Source organism: Geotrypetes seraphini, chromosome 8 (assembly GCF_902459505.1).
Source record: "Geotrypetes seraphini chromosome 8, aGeoSer1.1, whole genome shotgun sequence".
NCBI classification, from domain to species: Eukaryota; Metazoa; Chordata; class Amphibia; order Gymnophiona; family Dermophiidae; genus Geotrypetes; species Geotrypetes seraphini.
Window position 1 is genome coordinate 138,863,619 of NC_047091.1, and position 22,196 is coordinate 138,885,814.

Genomic DNA, 22,196 nt, shown 5'->3' on the forward strand with positions numbered 1-22,196 from the left:
CATTTTGTTTTAACCTCAAAATAAATGAATTTTTAAAACAGTTTGGCACATAGCCAAAGAACAAAGGGCTAGATGCACAAAACACAGTTGTTAAGACCATGTGAATTGCTGTTGGCTGACTTTGGAACAGCGACTGATGTTTCAACAAATCTCCAAATAAATTATTTGCACCGAGGTTCCCCCCACACTCCCCCCTGTACCTGTTTGGAAGTTGAGAGCAGGAGGGATGCTCAGTCCCTCTTGCTTTGAGGCCCGCCACTACAAAATGGCAGGCCTTCCCCTTCCTGGTGCATCATGAGATGCATGGGGAGGGGTCTTAGGCTCTGACTGGCTTAAATGCTTAAGGCTCCTCCCTCTGTATCCCGGGCCTTAGGTGCCTGAGCCAATCAGGGTCTTAGGCCCCTCCCTGTGCATCACATGATGCACTGGGAAGGAGAAGGCTTGCCATTTTGGAGTGGTGGGCCTCTGAGCATGAGATACCGAGCATCCCTCCTGCTCTAAACTTGTGAACAGGTACGGGGGAAGTTTGGGGGGGGGCAGGGGGAGCATCCAGTGGCAGGAGGGAGCGGGCCATCCCTTCTGCCGATATTTTTTTGTTTTGGGAAGGGGAGAGGATGGTTCCGGGGGGAGGGGCATCCAGTGGCAGGAGGAAGTGGGCATCCCTCCTGCTTCTTTTAGTACTGGGGTCATGGGGGAGGGGGCCTGGCAGTACGGTAGGTAATGCGGGGGGAGGTGGGAGGAGGTTCACTGAGGCAGGAGGGAGTGGGCATCCCTCCTGTCTCTTATGGTATCAGGGTTGTGGGGTGGGGGAGGGGCATGACAGGCTAGGCCAATTTTTTTTTTTTTTTAAACATCATTTGTGCCCATAGGAAAAAAAATGGGGAAAAAAACCATGCAGAGCTGTCAGTAACACAGTTACCGATAGGTCTACCTGTCGGCTTTTCAGAGTTGGGTTTTCCGATCCGATTCTGGCATGCAAAGTTAGGGCATCAGTCGGAACGCTCATTTTAATATGAATGCCCTCATTTGCATGCCGGAATTGGAGAATGAGCGATTGTAGGGAAAACCACGTGCTTAGCTGATTTGTGCAGCAGGCTGGCACTGGCAGAAACAATCAATTGCTAAACAGCTCGCACCGGTTTAGCAAAGATTGTTAGACAATCGGAGACTTTTGTGCATCTAGCCCAAAGTCCCCTCTTCCCAGATGAATACCTTCAAGTCCACTCAGCACTATCTTACAACGTTTTCCAGCGACAAACAAAGTTGCTTTGATATTCACTTTCACACACATACTTCCCTCACTTGCTGGTGTTCATAAACAATTTACTGTATTTAAGTGCTTACTATTCAGCCAGACTGGTTGTGGTGTTCAATGTGCATTATGCTTAGGATGGTTACCAGGACACCTTTAGTGTTAAACATTTGTGCATATGCACCCACACACAGAAATATTTATACTGTACTGGTGATGACATAGCATCAGACTTTATTGAAGCAAACCTGCAGCTGGGCCTCCATTTCATCCCGCTCCTTCAGTGCCAGCTGAAGATGGGATTCTAGCTCGTCCATCTGCTGCTGAACCTGGGACACTTCTTTCTGGAGCCGTACATGTTCCACCTCCACTGACTTCTTTTCACTCTGAAGAATTACCATCTCCCGTTTAGACTCTTTCACCTCAGAGTCCAGTTTCTTCTTTGTGGTCTTCAGCTCACTGATCAGTTGATCCTTGGAGCTGGCATCCCTCCGATATGCTTCTACCATTACCTAGTAGACAATAGAATTATCAGTAATTCTCCAAGGTATGCTAGCAAAATGAACACCCTACGGAACAAAGAAAATACAAGACAGTCGGTTTCAGAACCTAGCATAAAATAACATCTACTGAAAAATATCAGGTTCAAAAATTATTATTCACTCAGGAAGACAGTGATCAGGGGAAGGTTCTAGCCATTCTCAGTAAATGTTACCTATGGCAGGCAATATGGCCACAAATTTTTTAGAAGGGGTCTAAAACTTTCAAATAAAAACGTTAAAGAGAACCAAAACCTTTGCGTAAGATCTCTTTGAAAAACATGAAATACTGTCAGTTCTCAACTCGCAGTAAAACGAGGTAAAACACATTCTGCACTGCTAGCACACAGTATAAACAAATATCAATAGTGTCTCATGAGCAATACAAGTGCACCTTGGTGGTTGTGACACAATGATATGTGTTAGAGTGAAGGAGTAGTCGAATGATTAGTGCAGTGGCCTTTAATCTGGGTTCAATTCGCACTTTATTTAAACCACCACTGCTCAAGTCCAAATAAACAAAAAAAAAAAAAGACCCACAACTTGAACAACTGTCCCTCATACTTACTAGCAACAGCTTCCACCAAATTTAAAGCTAGCCTCACACTATGGCTTCAAACAACACTAAGTGAAGGTCATTTCCCACCGGAATTAGGAGAAATCATAATTACACCTATCCTAAAAGATCCCAAAGGTCCTATAGATAATCCTGCAAACTATAGACCAATCGCTTCAATCCCACTATACATTAAAATAACAGAAGGCCTTGTCGCACAACACCTCTCCAACTACCTTGAAGACCATCACATACTACATCCATCACAATCTGGATTCAGATCCAACCATAGCACAGAAACTCTACTGGTATCACTATTAGACATTGCCCGACAACACCTCAGCAAAGGAAACAAGCTGCTTCTCATTCAACTCGATCTTTCTGCGGCATTCAACCTAGTTGACCATCACACACTACTCCAGATATTAGACGCAATAGGAATCTCAGGTAATGTTCACAAATGGTTCCAAAGCTTCCTCAAAACGCGAACATACAAAGTCAAATCAAAAGAGCACATATCCGACCCATGGTCAAACCCATGTGGAGTACCACAAGGATCACCATTGTCACCCATATTATTTAACCTCTTCATAGCATCCCTAGGCATAACCCTAGACGCCCTAAACACAGTATCATTCAGCTACGCAGATGATATAACTATCCTCCTCCCCTTTAATATTCAAGACCCCTTATCCACAAACCACCTGAAAATGATAATGGAAACGGTAGAAAAATGGATGTCAAGTCATAAACTAAAACTGAACTCGGAAAAAACTAAATTCCTACTACTGGAAAGGGAAAAAAAACCATCTCTCACAGAACTAGAAGTAAATACAATCAAGTACCCAATGCAAAGCACACTCAAGATCCTGGGAATTCTACTAGACAGAAACTGCACAATGCAGTCTCAAATCCACAAAATCATCCAAAGAGCATTCTTCACAATACGTAACCTAAGAAAAATAAGAAAATTCTTCAACAAAGATCAATACAAGATATTAGTACAATCCCTAGTACTGAGTATTGTAGATTACTGTAACAGCCTATACCTATCATGCCCAAACTACATGATAAAACAATTACAGACAGTTCAGAACACAGCCCTCAGAATCATCTACTCACTAGGCAAATATGACCACATCACCAAAGCATACCTAGACTCACACCAAAGCATACCTAGCAAGATCCCAGTTCAAATTCTACTGTCTACTATACAAAGTAATACATGGAACAGCACCCAGCTACCTAAACAACAGACTACACCGTAACCTCTCACACAGATTAAGGAGAACTCAGAGCCTATTCACTCACCCCCCTCTCAAAGGAACACGACGAAAGAAACTATATGACAGCCTTTTAGCGACACAGGCAGCAAAGATCGATACTACCATCACCAATCTACTGACCAAATCAATAGACACTAAAGTATTCCGAAAAGAAATCAAAACTCATCTCTTCAAAAAACACTTCCCATCATCATAACCTCACAAAAGTATTAGAAAATGCTCTCATGACTACCCTAACACCACCACCAGCAACACCTTGAATCCGGACAGTATTATCTCTATTCGTCTAAACAACAGAATCCGGACAATATTATCTCTATTCGTCTAAACAACCTATCACTATCTACTATCTGCTACCAATTTCTCCTGGAAAAGTCCAGAATAACAATTGTAACTTAACGCATTCTTGATTACATGTACTGCAATGCTACTGGAAATGTCCAGTCTTCTAACTTGTAATCCGCTTAGAACCGCAAGGCACAAGCGGAATAGAAATCACTAATGTAATGTAATGTAAATTGTGAGCCAACTAGGGTCAGTGAAAATATCTGTATATAAACCACTTTGACTGCATCACAGAAAAGTGGTATATTAAATGCCTTACTCTTACCCATTTTCTCTTACTCTGGATGTGTGTTAACAGGCTAAGGGCTCCTTTTACAAAGCCGCACTAGGGCCTTAACGCGCGGAATAGGGTGCGCTAAATTGCCACACGCGCTAGCCGATACCGCCTCCTTTTGAGCAGGCGGTCGATTTCTGGCTAGCGCGCGCTAATCCGGTGCGTACGATAAAACCACTAGCGCGGCTTTGTAAAAGGAGCCCTAAGTCTTGACAAAACCCAGCAAAGCCCTAATCTGTCAGCCATTACTCTGACATTAGCTTTTTGTTTGCTTTAAGCACTTACCTTTTGCTGTAAAAACTGTTCCTTTACTTTCTGGGTCTGCTTCTTCAGAGCAGCATTTTCCTGTTGCAAGGTTGCCACCTGTTATAAACATTACAAATAATTTGTCATGTGTATAAAATGGAAAGAGTGTTGGCAGTTCAAAAAGGTTATTATAATAAATTTAAGGATGTGTGGGGACCATTATTAAATTATAGTAATGAATAAGTTACACTTTTCCCAATTTTAATACACATGTGGATATTATTTTCAGGTGGTATATATTAGTTATATATGAATTTGGGAGGGGGTGGGGGTTAAATCTTATTAGTGTATGATATTGAAGATTTTTCAAGTGATGTTGTATTATAATTGTTTGATATTTACTGTACACTTGATGTAAGTTATAAAATGAATAAAGAATTTAAAAAAAATAAAAAATAAAAAACATTACAAATAATTTTTATACTATTAGCATTAGGAGACAAAATATACCTTTGATGTTAGAGTGCCAACCTATGGCATCTCTGTAAATTGAGTCCAAGCAAGCGAACTCAGCCTTTCATAAAATCAGATGCCTGCTCTCCTAACTTGTCCTATTACCTGAACTCGAGTAAGGTGCTTCTGCCTTCCTATTGAGACAAGACATTTTAATTAAACAGGGTACTTCAGCATGGACTACCTGGCTGGCCTTAACAGCGACTTCTTGCCGCAGAGCCTCCAGAATTTCTGATGCTGCCTCAGTATTTTCTTCCAAGCGTTTCGTTCCCACATCTAAGCCTTCCTTCTCCATCTTGGCAGCTTGCAGTGCCACCTCTAGCACAATCTTCTCATTCTGCAGGAACTGGATGGAGTCATCTTTGGAGGTCGCTTCACTCTGCAGCTCCTCCAGCCTAGCTGATAACTCATCATATCGCGTCTGCAGCTCACTCAGCGACTGCCCTTTGGTATGTAGAGTCTCCTGGGTCATTGTGAGTTGCTTCAAGAGATCCAGTTGTTCCTGCTGCAAGACTTCCAACTGTAGATCACGCTGGTGCAAAATAACTTTTGTCTGAAGGAAAATAAATGAATACATATAAAATTGGACTCGACCATGCAATTTGCCTCATTCTGACTGGTTTTAGTAGTACATCTCATCATCTAGATTTCGCAATGGCATACAGAACATGCATGAAGAAGGGCGTTACAAGGTTCCAGAAGCTAGCATACAACAGCAACTAATTATTTGTTTTGGTTGATGCAAAAAATATCATACTCTCTGAAGATTCCTAGCTTTCTAGAAAAAGTGTAGCACCTTTCCTGACCAATAGCATTAACAATATATGGAGAGCAATTTTCAGCACATGCTGGCAAGAGGAGTTTCCTTTTGAAAATCCAGCAACCTGCAATGCCACCAGTGTCTTTGCAACCTACAAGGTCAAATCCATGAAAAGCAGGTGAGAGCATTTCAAAATGAAATTCCCATGCTTATTTTTCTGGGCCTGACCCCCTCCTTTCTTCTCTTCCCTTGCAAAAGTTTGCAGAATTTTTAAAGGTCAATTACTCAGAGATCCCTTTGAAATAACACAAATGAGTACACAAGATCTTGTGATACTTCTTTAATAAAAATGCAGTATTATAACAACATATACACTGATATATTGATTCCACCTGCTCTCTACAATCTAACATCATAGCTTGAGTCTAAATATGTTATCACAGTACAAGTAATCTCCAGCAAGTGTTCAGTAACTTACAGCTCTAAATATGACTGCATCAAGAACCCACAGCACTCACTAGAGCTGTCCGGGACCTGAAAAGCAAGGGAAGGCTAGTAGCAGTGTTCCTCAGCTCCTTGTCTGAAAGTGCTCTTGTCCCTACCTGTTCTAGTTCATGCTCCAGCGTGGCAGCAGAACTGGCCATTTTCTGTAGTTGTTCTTTCTCATCCTCAAACTCCTCCAGCTTTCTCTGCAGGTCCTCTTCTACCATGATCTTGGCTTGCTGAATCTGGAGGAAAGCAGCCTCTTGGTCTAGCATATCAACCTGCTCAAGAACAGATATATGATTTTTTAAAAATTACTTAAAATAATTCCACTTTGTGTATGGAACAATTATAAAAAGTAAGAATTCTTATGGTCAACTACTGTTACTTGCTACCAGAATTTTTACATATGGCAGCTGTAGAAGAAATTCAGATTAAGAAATATTAGAACAGGCCCCTGCAGCCAGGGTGGGGGGGAGAAGGGAAGGAATCCATCAAAGAACTTATGGAAGAGGTAGAAGTGGTTATGTGAGTCTCCTCCTTCCCTGGGCTTTTCTACACTACAGGGGCTGCTTGCATGGAATTTAAACAATAGGTGTAGGGTAATGTTATAATAGGACATCTACATTATCAAGACATAAATATATAGCATCTATTTATTTTTTCAACCTTATTTGTATTATTTAAAACCATTACACAAAAGATTGTGCTTTCCAAAACAGTAGGTAACATCATAAACAATTGAGGGGGTCTTATTTTCATAACAGTAGGAAAATATTGCCTTGGAACAGAAAAAAACATTTACTAGAGTGTCTCAGCGGATTTATTGATTGCATTCTCCACTCTGTATAAGAGTCCCAAACTTTGTCAAACTATATAAGTGTCCATTCCTTTGTGCTGTCAGATTAGACATTAAACCAATAAAGTCAAGTTTGTAAAAAAACTCTCTCAAGTGGTAATGTGTGGGACATGGTCATACCGGGTTACAACTTGCTTCGCCGGGACAGAGAGGGTAGGAAGGGAGGGGGTGTAGCATTATATACTAAAGATGACATTAAGGTCACGAGAATCTCAGATGTCCAGTATACTGGGGAATCCCTTTGGGTTAATTTGGCCAGAGGAAAGGACAAATGCTTGTATCTTGGTGTAATTTACAGACCCCCAAGACAACAGGATGACCTGGATATGGAAATAATCGAAAATATAGAAAATATCACCTTGCGTGGGGACACAGTATTGCTAGGTGACTTCAACATGCCTGATGTGGATTGGGTTACACTTACCTCTGCTTCCGGCAGCAGCAGGAGGCTATTAAACTCTATGAAAGGAGCAAGCCTCAGGCATCTGGTGTTGGAACCGACAAGGGATCAGGCAATACTGGACCTGATACTTACCAATGGAGAAAGTGTCACAGAGGTCTCGGTGGGCGACACATTGGCCTCCAGTGACCACAACATGGTATGGTTCAATATCAGGAAAGGTTTCACTAAATCTACTACACTAACCAAAGTCCTCAAATTCAAGGACACAAATTTCAAAGAAATGGGAGACTTCGTTCACCAGGCGCTACAAAGCCAAGAAGAAACCGATAACGTGGAAGACATGTGGTCGACTTTGAAAGCAACCATACAAGAAGCAACAAACCGCTATGTAAAATCAGTAAGTAAACAGCGAAGGAACAATAAGCCACAGTGGTTTACTGCGGAGATCTCAGACCTGATCAAGGAGAAGAAAAAAGCATTCATCTCTTACAAACAATCAGGGAAGCAGGACTCTAGAGCAGACTACCTGGCCAAATCAAAAGCCGTCAAAACAGCAGTCAGGGAGGCTAAATTCCTCATGGAGGAGTCTCTAGCAAAGAACATCCAGAAGGGAGATAAATCCTTCTTCAGGTATATCAGTGATAGAAGAAAAAACTCAGGCGGGATTGTACGTCTTAGGAAACCAGACGGAGACTATGTGGAAAAGGATTCGGAAAAAGCCCAACTATTAAATGAATACTTCTGCTCAGTCTTCACCCGAGAAGCGCCAGGGCTTGGCCCTCAGCTACAGACAAGGGTTGGCTCAGTTGACCCGTTTAGTAACTTTGAGTTTATGCCCAGCAGTGTCTACGGTGAGCTGTCAAAGCTCAAGGTTAACAAAGCAATGGGGCTGGACAACCTGCACCCCAGGGTGCTTAGGGAGCTGAGTGATGTCTTGGCGGAGCCACTGTCCGCGCTCTTCAACCTCTCCCTTAGTACAGGCAGCGTCCCGTTGGACTGGAGGACGGCTAACGTCATTCCACTCCACAAGAAAGGCTCAAAGATGGAGACAGCAAACTACAGACCAGTGAGTCTAACATCGATAGTGAGCAAACTAATGGAAACTCTAATCAAACACCAATTAGATAAGATCCTGGATGAGGAGAATCTACGGGATCCCCGACAACATGGATTTACTAAGGGGAGATCCTGCCAATCCAACCTGATCAGCTTCTTTGACTGGGTAACGGGGAAGCTGGATATTGGGGAGTCCCTGGACATCGTGTACCTGGACTTTAGCAAAGCATTCGATAGCGTACCACACCGCAGGTTACTGAGCAAGATGAGTTCTATAGGATTAGGTAACACATTGACGAAATGGGTTGGGAGCTGGCTTGGAGGTAGGCTCCAAAGGGTGGTGGTGAACGGCACCCCCTCCGAAATGACGGAGGTGATTAGTGGAGTACCACAGGGCTCAGTCTTGGGCCCAATCCTATTCAACATCTTTATAAGAGACTTGGCAGAAGGGCTTCGAGGTAAAATAACATTATTCGCCGATGACGCCAAACTGAGTAATGTAGTGGGCAAATGCACAACAGACGAAGATTCAGTGCCCGACAACATGATGCACGACCTACTCCTACTGGAGCGATGGTCTAGGACATGGCAACTCAACTTCAATGCCAAAAAATGCAAAGTTATGCACCTGGGCAGCCAGAATCCATGCAAGTCTTATACCCTTAATGGCGAGATCCTAGCAAAAACGGTAGCAGAACGAGACTTGGGGGTAATCGTCAGTGAGGACATGAAGTCTGCCAATCAAGTGGAGCAGGCTTCGTCCAAGGCAAGACAAATCATGGGCTGCATACGAAGGGGTTTCGTCAGTCGTAAGGCGGAAGTCATTATGCCATTGTATAGATCCATGGTGAGGCCCCACCTGGAATACTGTGTGCAATTCTGGAGGCCGCATTATCGCAAGGATGTGCTGAGACTGGAGTCGGTGCAAAGAATGGCCACCCGGATGGTCTCGGGACTCAAGGATCTACCATACGAAAAACGGCTTGACAAATTACAGCTATACTCGCTCGAGGAGCGCAGAGAGAGGGGGGACATGATCGAGACGTTCAAGTATCTTACGGGCCGCATCGAGGCGGAGGAAGATATCTTCTTTTTCAAGGGTCCCACGACAACAAGAGGGCATCCGTTGAAAATCAGGGGTGGGAAACTACGAGGTGACACCAGGAAATTCTTTTTCACTGAAAGAGTGGTTGATCGCTGGAATAGTCTTCCACTACAGGTGATTGAGGCCAGCAGCGTGCCTGATTTTAAGGCCAAATGGGATCGGCACATGGGATCTATTCACAGGGCAAAGGTAGGGGAGGGACATTAAGGTGGGCAGACTAGATGGGCCGTGGGCCCTTATCTGCCGTCTATTTCTATGTTTCTATTTGCCAATACCTAACCAATAGTATTTTGGCTGCTGTGAAAAAAAGTATCTGTTTATTTTACATGTGTGTATTGTAATCTTTTGTGTTCGAGCCCCCAAATGTAATATTTTGTGTTTCTATATTGCCTATTCTATTTTGGGTCCCAGGTTCAGTCTTCAAAGGCAGTGGGAAGCAAGATGATGATACAAGAGCCAGGTTGTACATATACTTTACAGGAATAGGCTTTTACATTATAAATTAGAATTACAGCTGCTTCTGTGTATGTCTATGTCCTGCCTGGATGAATGACAGCAGAGCAGAGAGCCTGTGCCCTGCCTGAATGAATGGTGTGAATAGCTAAAGGAGGGGGAGAGAGAGAAAGAAGAGGGAAATCAAGGTGCTGCTGCCTGTCTTTATAGACTGAATAACTTCTAGTATCTTTCTCTGTCACAATTTGGTATCTGCTTAAAACAATGGCTCTGGTAGTTGGAGGGAGTCATTCTGAATTCCTTAAGCACCTGTCCTTATCACATCTTTTGAAAGTCCAGGGCTTTGTAGGATACTCGCCAGAACTATGCAAAAAGTTCTTTGTTAATCTCAAGTAATGGTCATTTAGGAGTTATTTAGTGGCATTTTCAGTAAAAGGTCTTTTGTTAGACTGAATGGTCAGAGGCCATTCAGTCTATCTGCAGACATAGACACTGATGCCTTTTCTGAGGCAGGTGTTTATGTGTTTGTGTATATGCCAGTACTGTATATACCAAGTTCCTTACAAACTTACACCCCCCCTACTTCATTTTATTCACTTGATATACCACAATGTATAAACAATTACTTACAAAGTACAATGCAATAAAGTTAAAATAATCAAATTAAACATATAATTCAAACACAATTCCACAACTGCAATGGTTTTTTATTATTGCATGCATCACTGAATTTGTTCAGTTTTTTCTTTTATGTAAACCACCCAGAACTTATGGTTGGGTGGTATATAAAAATAAAGTTTATTATTATTATATAAAAATAAAGTTTATTATTATAACTATTATAATTTCCTAAATTGCCATCATTCCTTCGCAAAGAATCCTCCTTAGATAGATTTAAATCTGATCTAAAAACTTTTTTTTATATACAGTAAACATTTGTCAATTTTCAACACACTTGATCATTCCTTCCCTATTGCATTTACCCTTTTTGTCTTTCTATCCTATCAATTATAGCATTTCCCCCTCTTAACCAAATGTATGACAACATATGTCTGTCTGTGAGTCTTGTACTTGCTACCCTATATTTCTCTGCAATTTTATCTTTGTACGCCCCTTAGATATGTGATAAGCGGGATATCAAATTTTAAATCAACTTGAAACTTAAATTGTACAACAGGGGTTAAAATATTAACAGGCGAGTGGAGGAGCCGCCTAATGGTTAGTGCACTGAGATGAGAACCTAGGGAACTGGGTTTGATACCCACTGCAGCTCCTTGTGATTCTGGACAAGTCACTTAACTCTCCATTGCCCCAAGTACAAAATAACTACCTGTATATAATATGTAAACCATTTTGCTTTAAACCACAGAAAGGCGGTAAATCAGGTCCTATTCCCATTCCCTGAGCATTTGATCAGTGATATTACCTGAGAACGTTAGAAATTTTTACTAAGGTACAAAGTGCTAATGATTTAGAAATGGACTCATCAATAGGGGAGTAGCTAGCGCTAAATGATAAATCCACTATAAACCTTGGGGTTGATATTCAAAGTAATTTAAATGGCCAAGAAAGGTTCCTGGCTGATTAAATCACTTGTGCGGGGCTTAAACAGATAGTGTCCCTGAATATCCCCTCTTACCACCTATGCTGAAACCAGCTAGTTTGTCTATGGTCGAGAAATGAAGCAAAACAGCTGTCATAACTTTATACCTGTCTGAATATCAGTCAGTGCCCGGTTAACTACCAGGTCAGCAGTCATACCCAATATTCAATGCCAGAAGCTGCGCTTGCCCTGGGATTGAATAGCCAGGGTGAGGTCAGCCTGCGGCTGGAAGTGGCTTACTAGCCACAGGCTCTATATGGACCCCTTTATATATATGCTGAACATATTATGTATGTTAATTTTGTAACAATTCACAAAAACTACTACTCTCCACTTAAAACTTCAAAAAGACATATGTCTTTTGCATGATTTTTTAAAGTGGAGAGTAGTAGTTTTTATGAATCGTTATTGTTCCCTCCACTCTTCGTATTTTATGTTAATTTTGTAATCCACTTTGGGGAAAGGATTACATTATATTTATTTAAACATATACCCTTTTCTCAAAGCAAGGATCAGCCTTATGAGACTGACACTCAGTACTAAAGGGTTATCTGTGTTAACTCCCTGATGTCTGCTGCCCAGTTCTTATCCTCGCTTGTCAAATAACATTTTTATCCATCACTGAAAGACAGGGGGTTCCACAGAATTTTGCACAGTGCTGGGTACAATAGGCACTCTTCTTATTAAAAGATAATAATTGTGCTGCTATAGCACCAATTCAGCACCTCTTCTTTATACCCAACTCTACTATAAATAAGGTTTAGTCCTAATAAACTCAAATTTTGCCTCGAAAAGCACCTCTCCTCTAGTATATAGAACAAAAGTGAAATGGTGCTGTAAGCAGACTTTTTCTATTATGCTGACTCCTCATTCAGCTCTTTAACACAGAAGAATCCCAGTAGGCCACAGATGCTTTACCTCAATGCTCTGGAGTTGTGTTGCAATGCGCTCTTTCTCCTTCATGGAGCGGTGCTGTGTTTCTGTCAGCTGATGAGAAAGTGAGACATTCTCTATCTTGAGGTGCTCCAGTACACCTGCTTGGGTCATCTGTCCAGCCTGCAGAAAATGGTAGGGAATGAAAATGAAGACACTCCTCAGCTTTATAAACTATTGTGAACTTGACAGAGTTTGGGGGTTTCTGGCAAAGTTCTGGAAGCTCCGTCTCTTACATAGTGATTTGGTAAAGTCACACGAGAACCCTGCTAACTTCTGGAGTTGCCTGCACATTCCAAATAACCATAATTACTTCCTGTTCAATGGATACATTTTGTGGCATGGGCAAAATTTATCCAGCCCAAAAAATGGGAGCACAGTTCATTTTGGCTGATTAGCACCAATATTCTGTGCTGACCAGTTAAGCTTGTTCAGGTAATTCAGGCCTAAAGAGAACCAGACAACATTGTCCACTTAACTTCAGACTGGATAGCCAGCCTAATTAAATGTGCTCCGACACTGCTAGCTGAAAACCAGTGTGTGGTGCAGTGGTTAGAGCCACAGCCTCAGCACCCTGAGGTTGTGGGTTCAAATCCCACACTGCTCCTTGTGACCCTGGGCAAGCCCCAGGTACATTAGATAAAGTGTGATAGGGAAAAATGCTTGAGTACCTGAATGTAAACCACTTAGACTATAAGTGGTGTATAAATGCTTAAATAAATAAGTAAAAAAAATAAAAGGGGCAATTCTACAACTGAGCACCACGACATTGCACAGGGAGCACCTACTCTATAACAGCATTTGGGATCTCAGATTCTATTACAGAATACTAGCTCAACCACCCACTCCTCCCTCTTCCTAGGAAATTATCCCTGAAATGCTTTCATGTTTTCCTTATATATAATGATATTTGCTTATTTCTGATCTGAAGAAGGGTTACCTTTGAAAGCTCATCATAAAATGCATTGAGTTCATCTAATAAGAAAGGTATTACCTTATTTCCTTTGTTTTTTGTTTTATTTCTACAGATTACCTTGCAAAATGGTCTAATATGGCCACCACACCATGCCTAAAGAGGATGTAAATTTAAAAGACACCTTCAACATCTTCTATTTTATCAAGCAGCCTTATGGGGCAAAGACCTGGAAAAACTAATTATACACGCAAATAACTATGATGAATTTAGGAAACACCTAAAAACATACCTGTTCTTGAAGTACCTAGGTAACGAATCTCTCCCATAACAACTGATCCCTTAAACTGTTAGCCACTAATCTCTAACTATGTATGTTCCGCTCAATTTGTAGCATCTTTCTAATCATTGTAAACCGCATAGAACTTCACGACAGGGGTCGCCATGCAACAAATTACTCAAAATTGGAAGGATTATACCAAATTAAATTATACATTCTGGTGGAACTCTGTCTGTCATATATAAAAAATGGAAAAAGTGTTAGCGCTACAACAAGGGAATCTTCACAATTTTAAGAAAATTTGGGAACCATTGACTAATTATTCTATTGATCAGACTTCTTAGCACATTGGCAGTAGGTATATAGGGATGGGGTGGGATTTGCAGATCCATTTCCCATAGAATTACATTCAAAATCCTATTTCTCGCATTCAAAGTGCAAACCAACCATTCTTCTGCGTTTATGGATAAACATTTGATTCCATATGTAACCTCAAGAACGCTTAGATCATCACAACAATATCTTCTTACAATTACCTCTGTTAGACAGTTCTTCTATGACACAACCCGCAAAACAATTTTTTCAGTGGTAGCGCCTTCGCTTTGGAATTCTCTCCCAATAACTTTGAGGCAAGAAACCAACTCTAATAAATTAAAGTCTAACCTCAAAACCTACCTGAACAGGCACAGTTGTAAAATTGTCCTTAAAGTGTAAAAAAAATGACAGGAAAGCATTTGAAACTGAAATTTGGGAGCTGCATCATAAGCAAGTTATAAATAATCTCACACACCCTGGCCATTTCTGTCTGTCTGTAAATCAGGCTAGTTAACTGGATAAGGATTTGTTTGGGGTTTGTTTGTTTTTTAATCTAGGACAAACAAAGCAGAACTGCAGACTATGTACAAGATTCAGGCAAATTTTAATATGACAAAAAAGCAATATATAAAACCCTTTTACCAATTAGGGGACCCGACACGGTCCGTGTTTCGGACACACCTTCGTCAGGGGTCCATGGTAAAAAGAGGGTTAAAATATGCCACAAAAAATGGAGAATAACAACGAAATGCCTGTATATCAAGTTCGCCAAAAATTGCCGACAGCAGTAAAGCGTCTCAAAAGTCACTTTTGAGACGCTTTACTGCTGTCGGCGATTTTTGGCGAACTTGATATACAGGCATTTCGTTGTTATTCTCCATTTTTTGTGGCATATTTTAGCCCTCTTTTTACCATGGACCCCTGACGAAGGTGTGTCCGAAACACGGACCGTGTCGGGTCCCCTAATTGGTAAAAGGGTTTTATATATTGCTTTTTTGTCATATTAAAATTTGCCTGCATCTTGTATATAGTCTGCAGTTCTGCTTTGTTTGTCCTTGGTTGGTTTATTCTGCAGATTAGTTTTGGACTCCTTTTTTTGCTTTTGTGTTTTTTAATCTAAGCACAACTTTAGAAATCTGTCCATACATAGTAATCAATTTTCACACCAATTCATTTTGAACAGTATATTGGATTAATCTGTGTCCTCCATGCTACAAATTCAAGTCTTGCCCCTGAAAGCAAATTTTTTCTAGTATTTGGCACAACATAAAATCTAGTCCTTTTAGTATTTCATCCCAAACCTATAGGAAAAAAGATTGGCCTAGTAAGACAAGCAATAGCATAGTTACCTACCTGTAACGGGTGTTATCCAGGGATAGCAGTCAGATATTCTCACAGATGGATAACGCTATCCACAGAACCTGGTATGGCCGGTGTAAAAGTGTAGTATCACTTTAACGTTTCAAAAGACTCAAGACTGCCTGAACTGCGCATGCGCATGTGCCTTCCCACCTGACGTCGGCTCGCAGGGCCATCAGTTCAGTAAAAAAGTTAAGAAGCCAACTAGGGTAGGAGGGAGGGATGTGAGAATATCTGCGTGCTGTCCCTGGATAACACCTGTTACAGGTAAGTAACTGTTTTATCCCTGGACAAGAAGGCAGCATATTCTCAGAGAAGGGTCTCCCTAACTACGAGGGTCATTTCATAAATAATGCACAGGTTGGCAACATTAGGGAGTGGATGATACAATTGCAGTATACCTTGAAGCAGCAGGACATGTGCTTAGGAGCTCTGTAGTGTACATAGTGTGGCTGTGGGAGAGAAGATGGAAATTTGATAGGTAGCTGAAAAGTGAAAAAGAGGAGAAGGGTAAGAAAGAGGCAGAAAAGAGCTAAAAAGGAATGATCAATATGTCTGAGGCAGGTGTAGTGAGGGAATAGACAGGAGAGAGTAGAAAAGACAAATGGATAGCAGCCACTTGAAGGAGAATTAGCAGACGACAGGAAAGCAGAAAAAAGAAACTGGAATCAACATGATGGAAAAATAAAACATTTGGACAACACAGGTAGAAGAAAACTATTTCATCTTAACTGTTTTAAATGAAAAATGAATAATAATTAACAAAATATTGTTTAAATTTTGACAAATAAACTTGCATTTTTTCTAATTTTGTATGCAGAATTTTGAATATTTTTGCACAGAATTCTGCCAGGAGTAAACAAAGAGATAGAAAGGGGTGAGAGGAAGAAATCTTGCATAGGGTGGAGGGTAGGGAGAGATGGTGCATGGGGAGAAAGAAATAAATGTTGCACATGATAATGGAGGGGAGGAAGGGAGAGATGCTGGGTGAAGGAAAATAGAGAGGTTTGACTGAGGGCACAAGGCAGGGAGAGCAAGAGAGAGATGGTAGACAGTGGGAAAGAAAAATAAATGTGGAAGGGAAGGTACAACAAGAAAGATGAATGGTGAGAATGGAGAAAGAAGAAAATGTCAAATGGGTTAGGAGACCCTGCTGAGCGAGTTAACAAAAGACAATCAGAAACCAGAGCCTGGGCCCAACATGATTTGAATAATAAGATGACCAGGTAAAAAAAATAATTTTATTTTCTATTTTGTGATTACAATATGTCAGATTTGAAATATGTATCCTGCCAGAGCTGGTGCTAGAGAGTGTGAGCTAGGACCTAACAGAGAGAGGAAAAGTCTTTTTTGTTTTGTTTATACCACAGTATCGGTGTGGGTTTGGAGAGGGCAAAGGGTGGGTGAGGTGGGTGAAGAAGTTACAAAAATAAGCCTGGAGGAGATCTCCTTCTGAGTAGTGGAGAAGAGGGGTCTGAGGGAATCCCATAAGATTCTGGGCCAGACAATTCTGGTTCAGACCTAGTATGCATCGACCAATGTGATTATAAATGGCTAATCCTCAGAGAATTTTTGCATGGAGTGAAAGGAGTCTGGTGCTGTGAAACATAGTGGCTACGATGCCTATGGAAGCGTTGAGAGAACTCCTAGTAGCTTGCCCCCCCCCCTCCCGATAACAGTCAGTCGAAGAAGATGTAGAGCTTTGGTGCTGGGAATGTAGAGATCTCGATTTTCGATGTGGAGAACAAGAGCTGATACTATGAGGCCTCAAAAAAATCATGCTCAGGATGGGCTGGTACCGAAGGAGGTGAAGGCACTGGTATTGGATGCATCTGCAGTATGGCAACCAATTCCTTTTGAAGTAGTTCCCGAAGTTGGTTCAGTACAGATGGCACGTATACCATGTCTAGAGTAATCGGTACAGATGGTGCAGCAGGGTGTTGAGGCGTTGGTGACCTTGATGAAAAGAGGCATGCCTCAGAGGCAACACAGCTTGCACCGATGGGAAGCATGGCTTGCATCAACGCTTTGACTACATTAACTTACTCAATGCTAATATAGTCAGTGATGCATGGTGTGAAGGGGAAGAATGCTTCTCACCTTGCTTCTCTGATGGCGGTATGGAGTCCAACTTTGGTACCAACAGTACCGGTAGAGCTGCAGAATCCACTCTGGAAAATGTAGACATTGAAGTTCCAAAAAGCTTTTCCTGCTGGAGATGTCGAACCTTCAGAGAATATGTTTGAAGTGTGAGGCAGAATGTACAAGAGTCCACCTGATGGTCAGGATCATGGCACTGAAGACACCACTTGTGTGGATCAGTGACTGAAATGGTCCTGTTGAACCAAGTGCACCTCTTAAAGCTGCTAGAAGGCTTCAACATCGAAGGAAAAAAATGCTGAAGCAAGGTCAAAAGAGGCAATTTTTACAGACGGTAGAGGTAGACGTTCCACCGAAAACAACCCGATGCCCGTAGAAGAAATGAGGCGGCAGAAGGGCCAAAGGCCCAAAAATGTAAAACAAAGTAAAAGTGTGAAAAAAGAGTCACCAAACCAAAGTGCTCTCAAATGAAAAGTAACACTGAGGAAAAAGAAAGGAAAAAAAAAAATGCATGGGAAGGAACTAAAGAGTGAAAAAACAAACGTGCTATTTGAGACTCTCCAAAACAATGAAGAACTGATGGTCCTGCAAGTCGATGTCAGGTGCATAAGACTTTTGAAGATTTAAAGTGATACTACACTTTTAGACCGTCCATACTGAGCTCTGTGGGTGATGTTACCCATCTGTGAGAATATGCTGCCTGCTTGTCCTGGGATAAAAATTCTGTAAGAAAAACAAAAGATATATTATCACCTCCCCTGCAATGGATTTTCATCAGATACTATGAAACATCTTATGACAGATACTAGGTATAGCAGAGACAAGGATTTACATCTATATGAAGATAATAAATTATACCTGTATGTTGGCCATCTCACTCTGCAATCGGACTCTAGCCTCTTGTGCCAATATCAGCTGTGTTTGGTACCACTGCCGAGCCTGCTGGAGGGATGTGATCTCCGCTTGTGATGTTTTCAGCTTGTTGGTCAGAGTAGTTCGGTCCAGCTGAATCTGCTGCAGCTGGTTCTGTAAGAGGGATACTTGCTGCCGTAAATCAAGCACTGCACAAAAGACATAGGAAAAGGCAACAAAGATGCTTTAGAATCACTATTAAAGATTTGGGGGTTTTTAAAATCATCACCTGAATCTTCCAGTCCAGCTTTTGTCCTTGAAACACTCAAATACATATATTACAAATGCAGGAAAAGTTCAGATTCTGTTTCTGAATGGAACTAGATACTTTAAAGCAGTGGTCTCAAACACGCGGCCCGAGGGCCACATGTGGCCCGCCAGGTACTATTTTGAGGCCCTCAGCATGTTTATCATAATCACAAAAGTAAAATAAAAAACAGTTTCTTGATCATATGTCTCTTTAGCTATAAATGACAATATTATTATTAAGACTTAGCCAAAAGGAAAGATTTATAAACTATAAGGAGTTTTACCTCATGCCAATCGTCATTTCTTTAATAAGACATGAACTATTTTTTCTGAGGCCCTCCAAATACCTACAAATCCAAAATGTGGCCCTGCAAAGGGTTTGAGTTTGAGACCACTGCTTTAAAGTGTAAAGAGACTAGGAGCAAGGGCAATGGGCTGCAGAAAACCTGGGTTCAATTCCAGGATCTAGCTTCTACTACCTGAGCAAAAAGTCTCAGCCACTGCATGATAGCGACACCTAGTGGTCAAATTCTGGAGAATTCTGTTTGTGGTACTGGCCAAGGACAACTGTTGCAACTGCTGGGTTGAATTGGGAAGGAAGGATCCTTGACTACTGACAACAGAAACTTTTGGTGCTGAATTTCAATAAAGGCTGTCTCTAATTGAGCTGAAAGACCAAAGAATGAGTAGAAAAACGCTGGTACAAACTTTTAAGGCAATACCATTAGCTGCAAATACCAGTTAGCTGACAGTGAGTATTTTAAATGAGGAGCAAACTGGTATCTAAAAGACTGCCAAAAATGTAGGGTGTTGCTAAGTCTTAGCAGTAATTCAGCTCACTTTGATACCCTTTTTCCTATATCTAAGGATCAGTATTTGCTGAGCAGGATTTAAAACTGACAGCATAAGCTTGAAAGTCCTGCCCACCAAGCAGGATGTGAAGACCATGTGACAGAAAAATGACAGAACATGAGGTGGTGTTCACTCACCTGCATTATCCTTACTGACTATCATCTTCTGCATATCTTCTACTTTTCCCATCAGTCTTTGGTATTGTTCCTCTGCCACCTGGAGATCATTATTTAGTGAAGACAAGCTAGCATTCTTGGTTTCCAGGTTTGTTTGCAGGTCGGCCATGGCTCGCTCTAAGTCCCAGCATGACTGCTTTAACGTAGCCACTTCCGAGTTGAGCACACCTTGCTTTTGCTGGCTGCTTTGGGTGTGCTCCATCTGGGCCTGCAGCCTGGTGTTTAATGCTGCCAGTTGGGCTTGAAGCTCCGTCTTTTCCTTTAGGGTCTTAGAGATCAAAATAACATACAAAATTTCATATTAAAAAGGGAGCTTTTCTACGATTCTCCACTCATAAATCAGGTCTGAAGGCATCAGGTAAGGACCTTGATAGAAAGCAAACAAATTGAGCTCCTAGACTCCTAAGTTTCATGGTGTTTGAAGTGACAGAAAGCCTCTCTTATGGCCACCTGCCATACCAGCAACACCAGTATGGGCTCTGTCAAAGAGATTTACAAGACTAATAAAATAGGGGAGAAAAAGAAATACAACTTAAACAGAAAGTATACAGTCATCCAGGTTAGAAAAACCTCTTACATTCAATCGATGCAGCAAAGAATTAGGTCATGGCTCTAAGATGAACTTCTATAGGCCTGTTAAAAAAACCCAGGTATTATCATGTCTATAATGTGTTGCCAAAGAAGGGGAAAATATTTAGTCAAATCTAATCATAAACAGTATAAAAATGAGTTGTTTTGTTGCAATTCAATATCTCAGCAGCTTTTGACACTGTAAACCATGAAATAATGCTTTGTAAACTTTCTGAATTGGGGATTTCAGGTCGAGTTTTGAATCGGTTTGAAGACTTTTTTAAACATAGGCACTACCAGGTTCTTAAAGTTGGTGGGTTTTCTTGGGCTTTATGTGCACCTTCTGGAGTTTCACAAGGATCTCCAATTTCTCCTCTACAATCTTTTTATGAGTACTTTGGATATGATCAGTTTTATTAATGGAAAATTAATTCTTTCCCTTGCTGCTGATATTTTTATTTTAGTTCCCACTGAATTTAATTCATTTTTCTCTTTTATGTTCATTAGTAAGGCTGCTGAGAATATGAGTCTGATCTTTAAGAACCCCTTTTACAAATGTATTTTCTTGTCTTGTTATTTATCTATAATATTTATTATCTACCTTGAACAGGCTAGAAGAATTATAGTATATCTGTTATTTAGATAATAATAATTTATTCTTATATCCCGCCAGACCACAAATGATTCTAGGCGGTTCACAAAAGATAAGGTTGAATATCCAGTGAATATACAGTTCAAAAAGATACATCAATTTCTAGAATGTACACATTACATGTTATATTTAAAAAGCAATTAGGAAGCTTGGGTTACAAATTTGTCAAATAATTGTGTCTTTAATAGTTTTCTTAAAAAATAATAGGATGAGACTCCTGGCATGATTTTGCCAAACTAGATGTTCATTTTGGCTGCCTGGAAAGAGAGAGTTCTCTCGAGAAATCTCTTCAAACGACACGATTTGACAGTAGGATATGTGAAAAACTGGACTCTACATGTGGGCTTATTGGAGTGATTTAAAGAGAAATGGGAAACAAGGTAACCTGGGGACATACTGAAGACTGATTTGAAGCACTGCAATGACTGATGGTTAACAGAGTGAAAAGGCATTCTACCTCTTATTAAAGCAAGAATGTCATGCTATACCTGACTGGCTTCTAATGACAATGTCTCCAGCTGTCCCTCAAGTCTCATCTTCTCCTTTAAGACCTGCAGGAGTTCATCCTGAGTTCCTGCGATCGAGCTTTCCATTGACACACTGGAAAACAGAAATGAATAGTTAACTTTGGCAAACATCTCCTTCATCATTCCAATAAATAAGATAATGTTCTTGAGGCTAGATCCTGTTTCTCTGTTCACACTTCTTCAGTGTTTTCAAACTTCCTTACATCTAACTTAATAGTGATTTCTGATTCTATACAACTTACAGCTATTCATACTTTACAATTATTCTAATCAATAACTATCAAATGAAACTATCGCCACTTACATTTCCTATTTATCCTCTTAAACCCTTCCTTCCCCATGCCCTTTAAAGCCTTCAATATAAGTCTTGAGGTGTATGCTTTCTTATAACCCTCACACTACATGAAAACCATATTCTCTCCCCTCCCACTCTCCTTTCCTCTCAACCCAAGACTCCATCTCAAGGGCTTCCTTGACTCCTGGCATCTTTAAGGAAACTTACTTTATGCCTGGCATCATGTTTGCTAGACTGAGCCCCTTAAAATGATGCAATCCCATCATTCCAGCTCAACAGCATGACTGTCTGCCTTCTGCCCAATCAACCCCATTCCCTTCTGTGGCAGAA

At 41.0% G+C, this 22,196-nt stretch overlaps 1 protein-coding gene across 4 annotated transcripts in view; it reads right to left on the reverse strand.

The window, feature by feature from the left end:
• GOLGA3 (golgin A3) overlaps positions 1-22,196 on the reverse strand; it is a 113,601-nt gene that overhangs the window by 46,767 nt on the left and 44,638 nt on the right. For all 4 annotated transcript variants that reach the window (XM_033954751.1, XM_033954752.1, XM_033954754.1 and 1 more), the window contains exons 6-13: positions 21,533-21,644; positions 19,784-20,090; positions 18,492-18,694; positions 12,652-12,789; positions 6,374-6,535; positions 5,196-5,564; positions 4,538-4,615; positions 1,501-1,764 (exon numbers count right to left, since the gene is read on the reverse strand). In XM_033954751.1, coding sequence (XP_033810642.1) covers positions 1,501-1,764; positions 4,538-4,615; positions 5,196-5,564; positions 6,374-6,535; positions 12,652-12,789; positions 18,492-18,694; positions 19,784-20,090; positions 21,533-21,644 — 1,633 coding nt within the window. The remainder of the gene's footprint in view (positions 1-1,500; positions 1,765-4,537; positions 4,616-5,195; positions 5,565-6,373; positions 6,536-12,651; positions 12,790-18,491; positions 18,695-19,783; positions 20,091-21,532; positions 21,645-22,196) is intronic.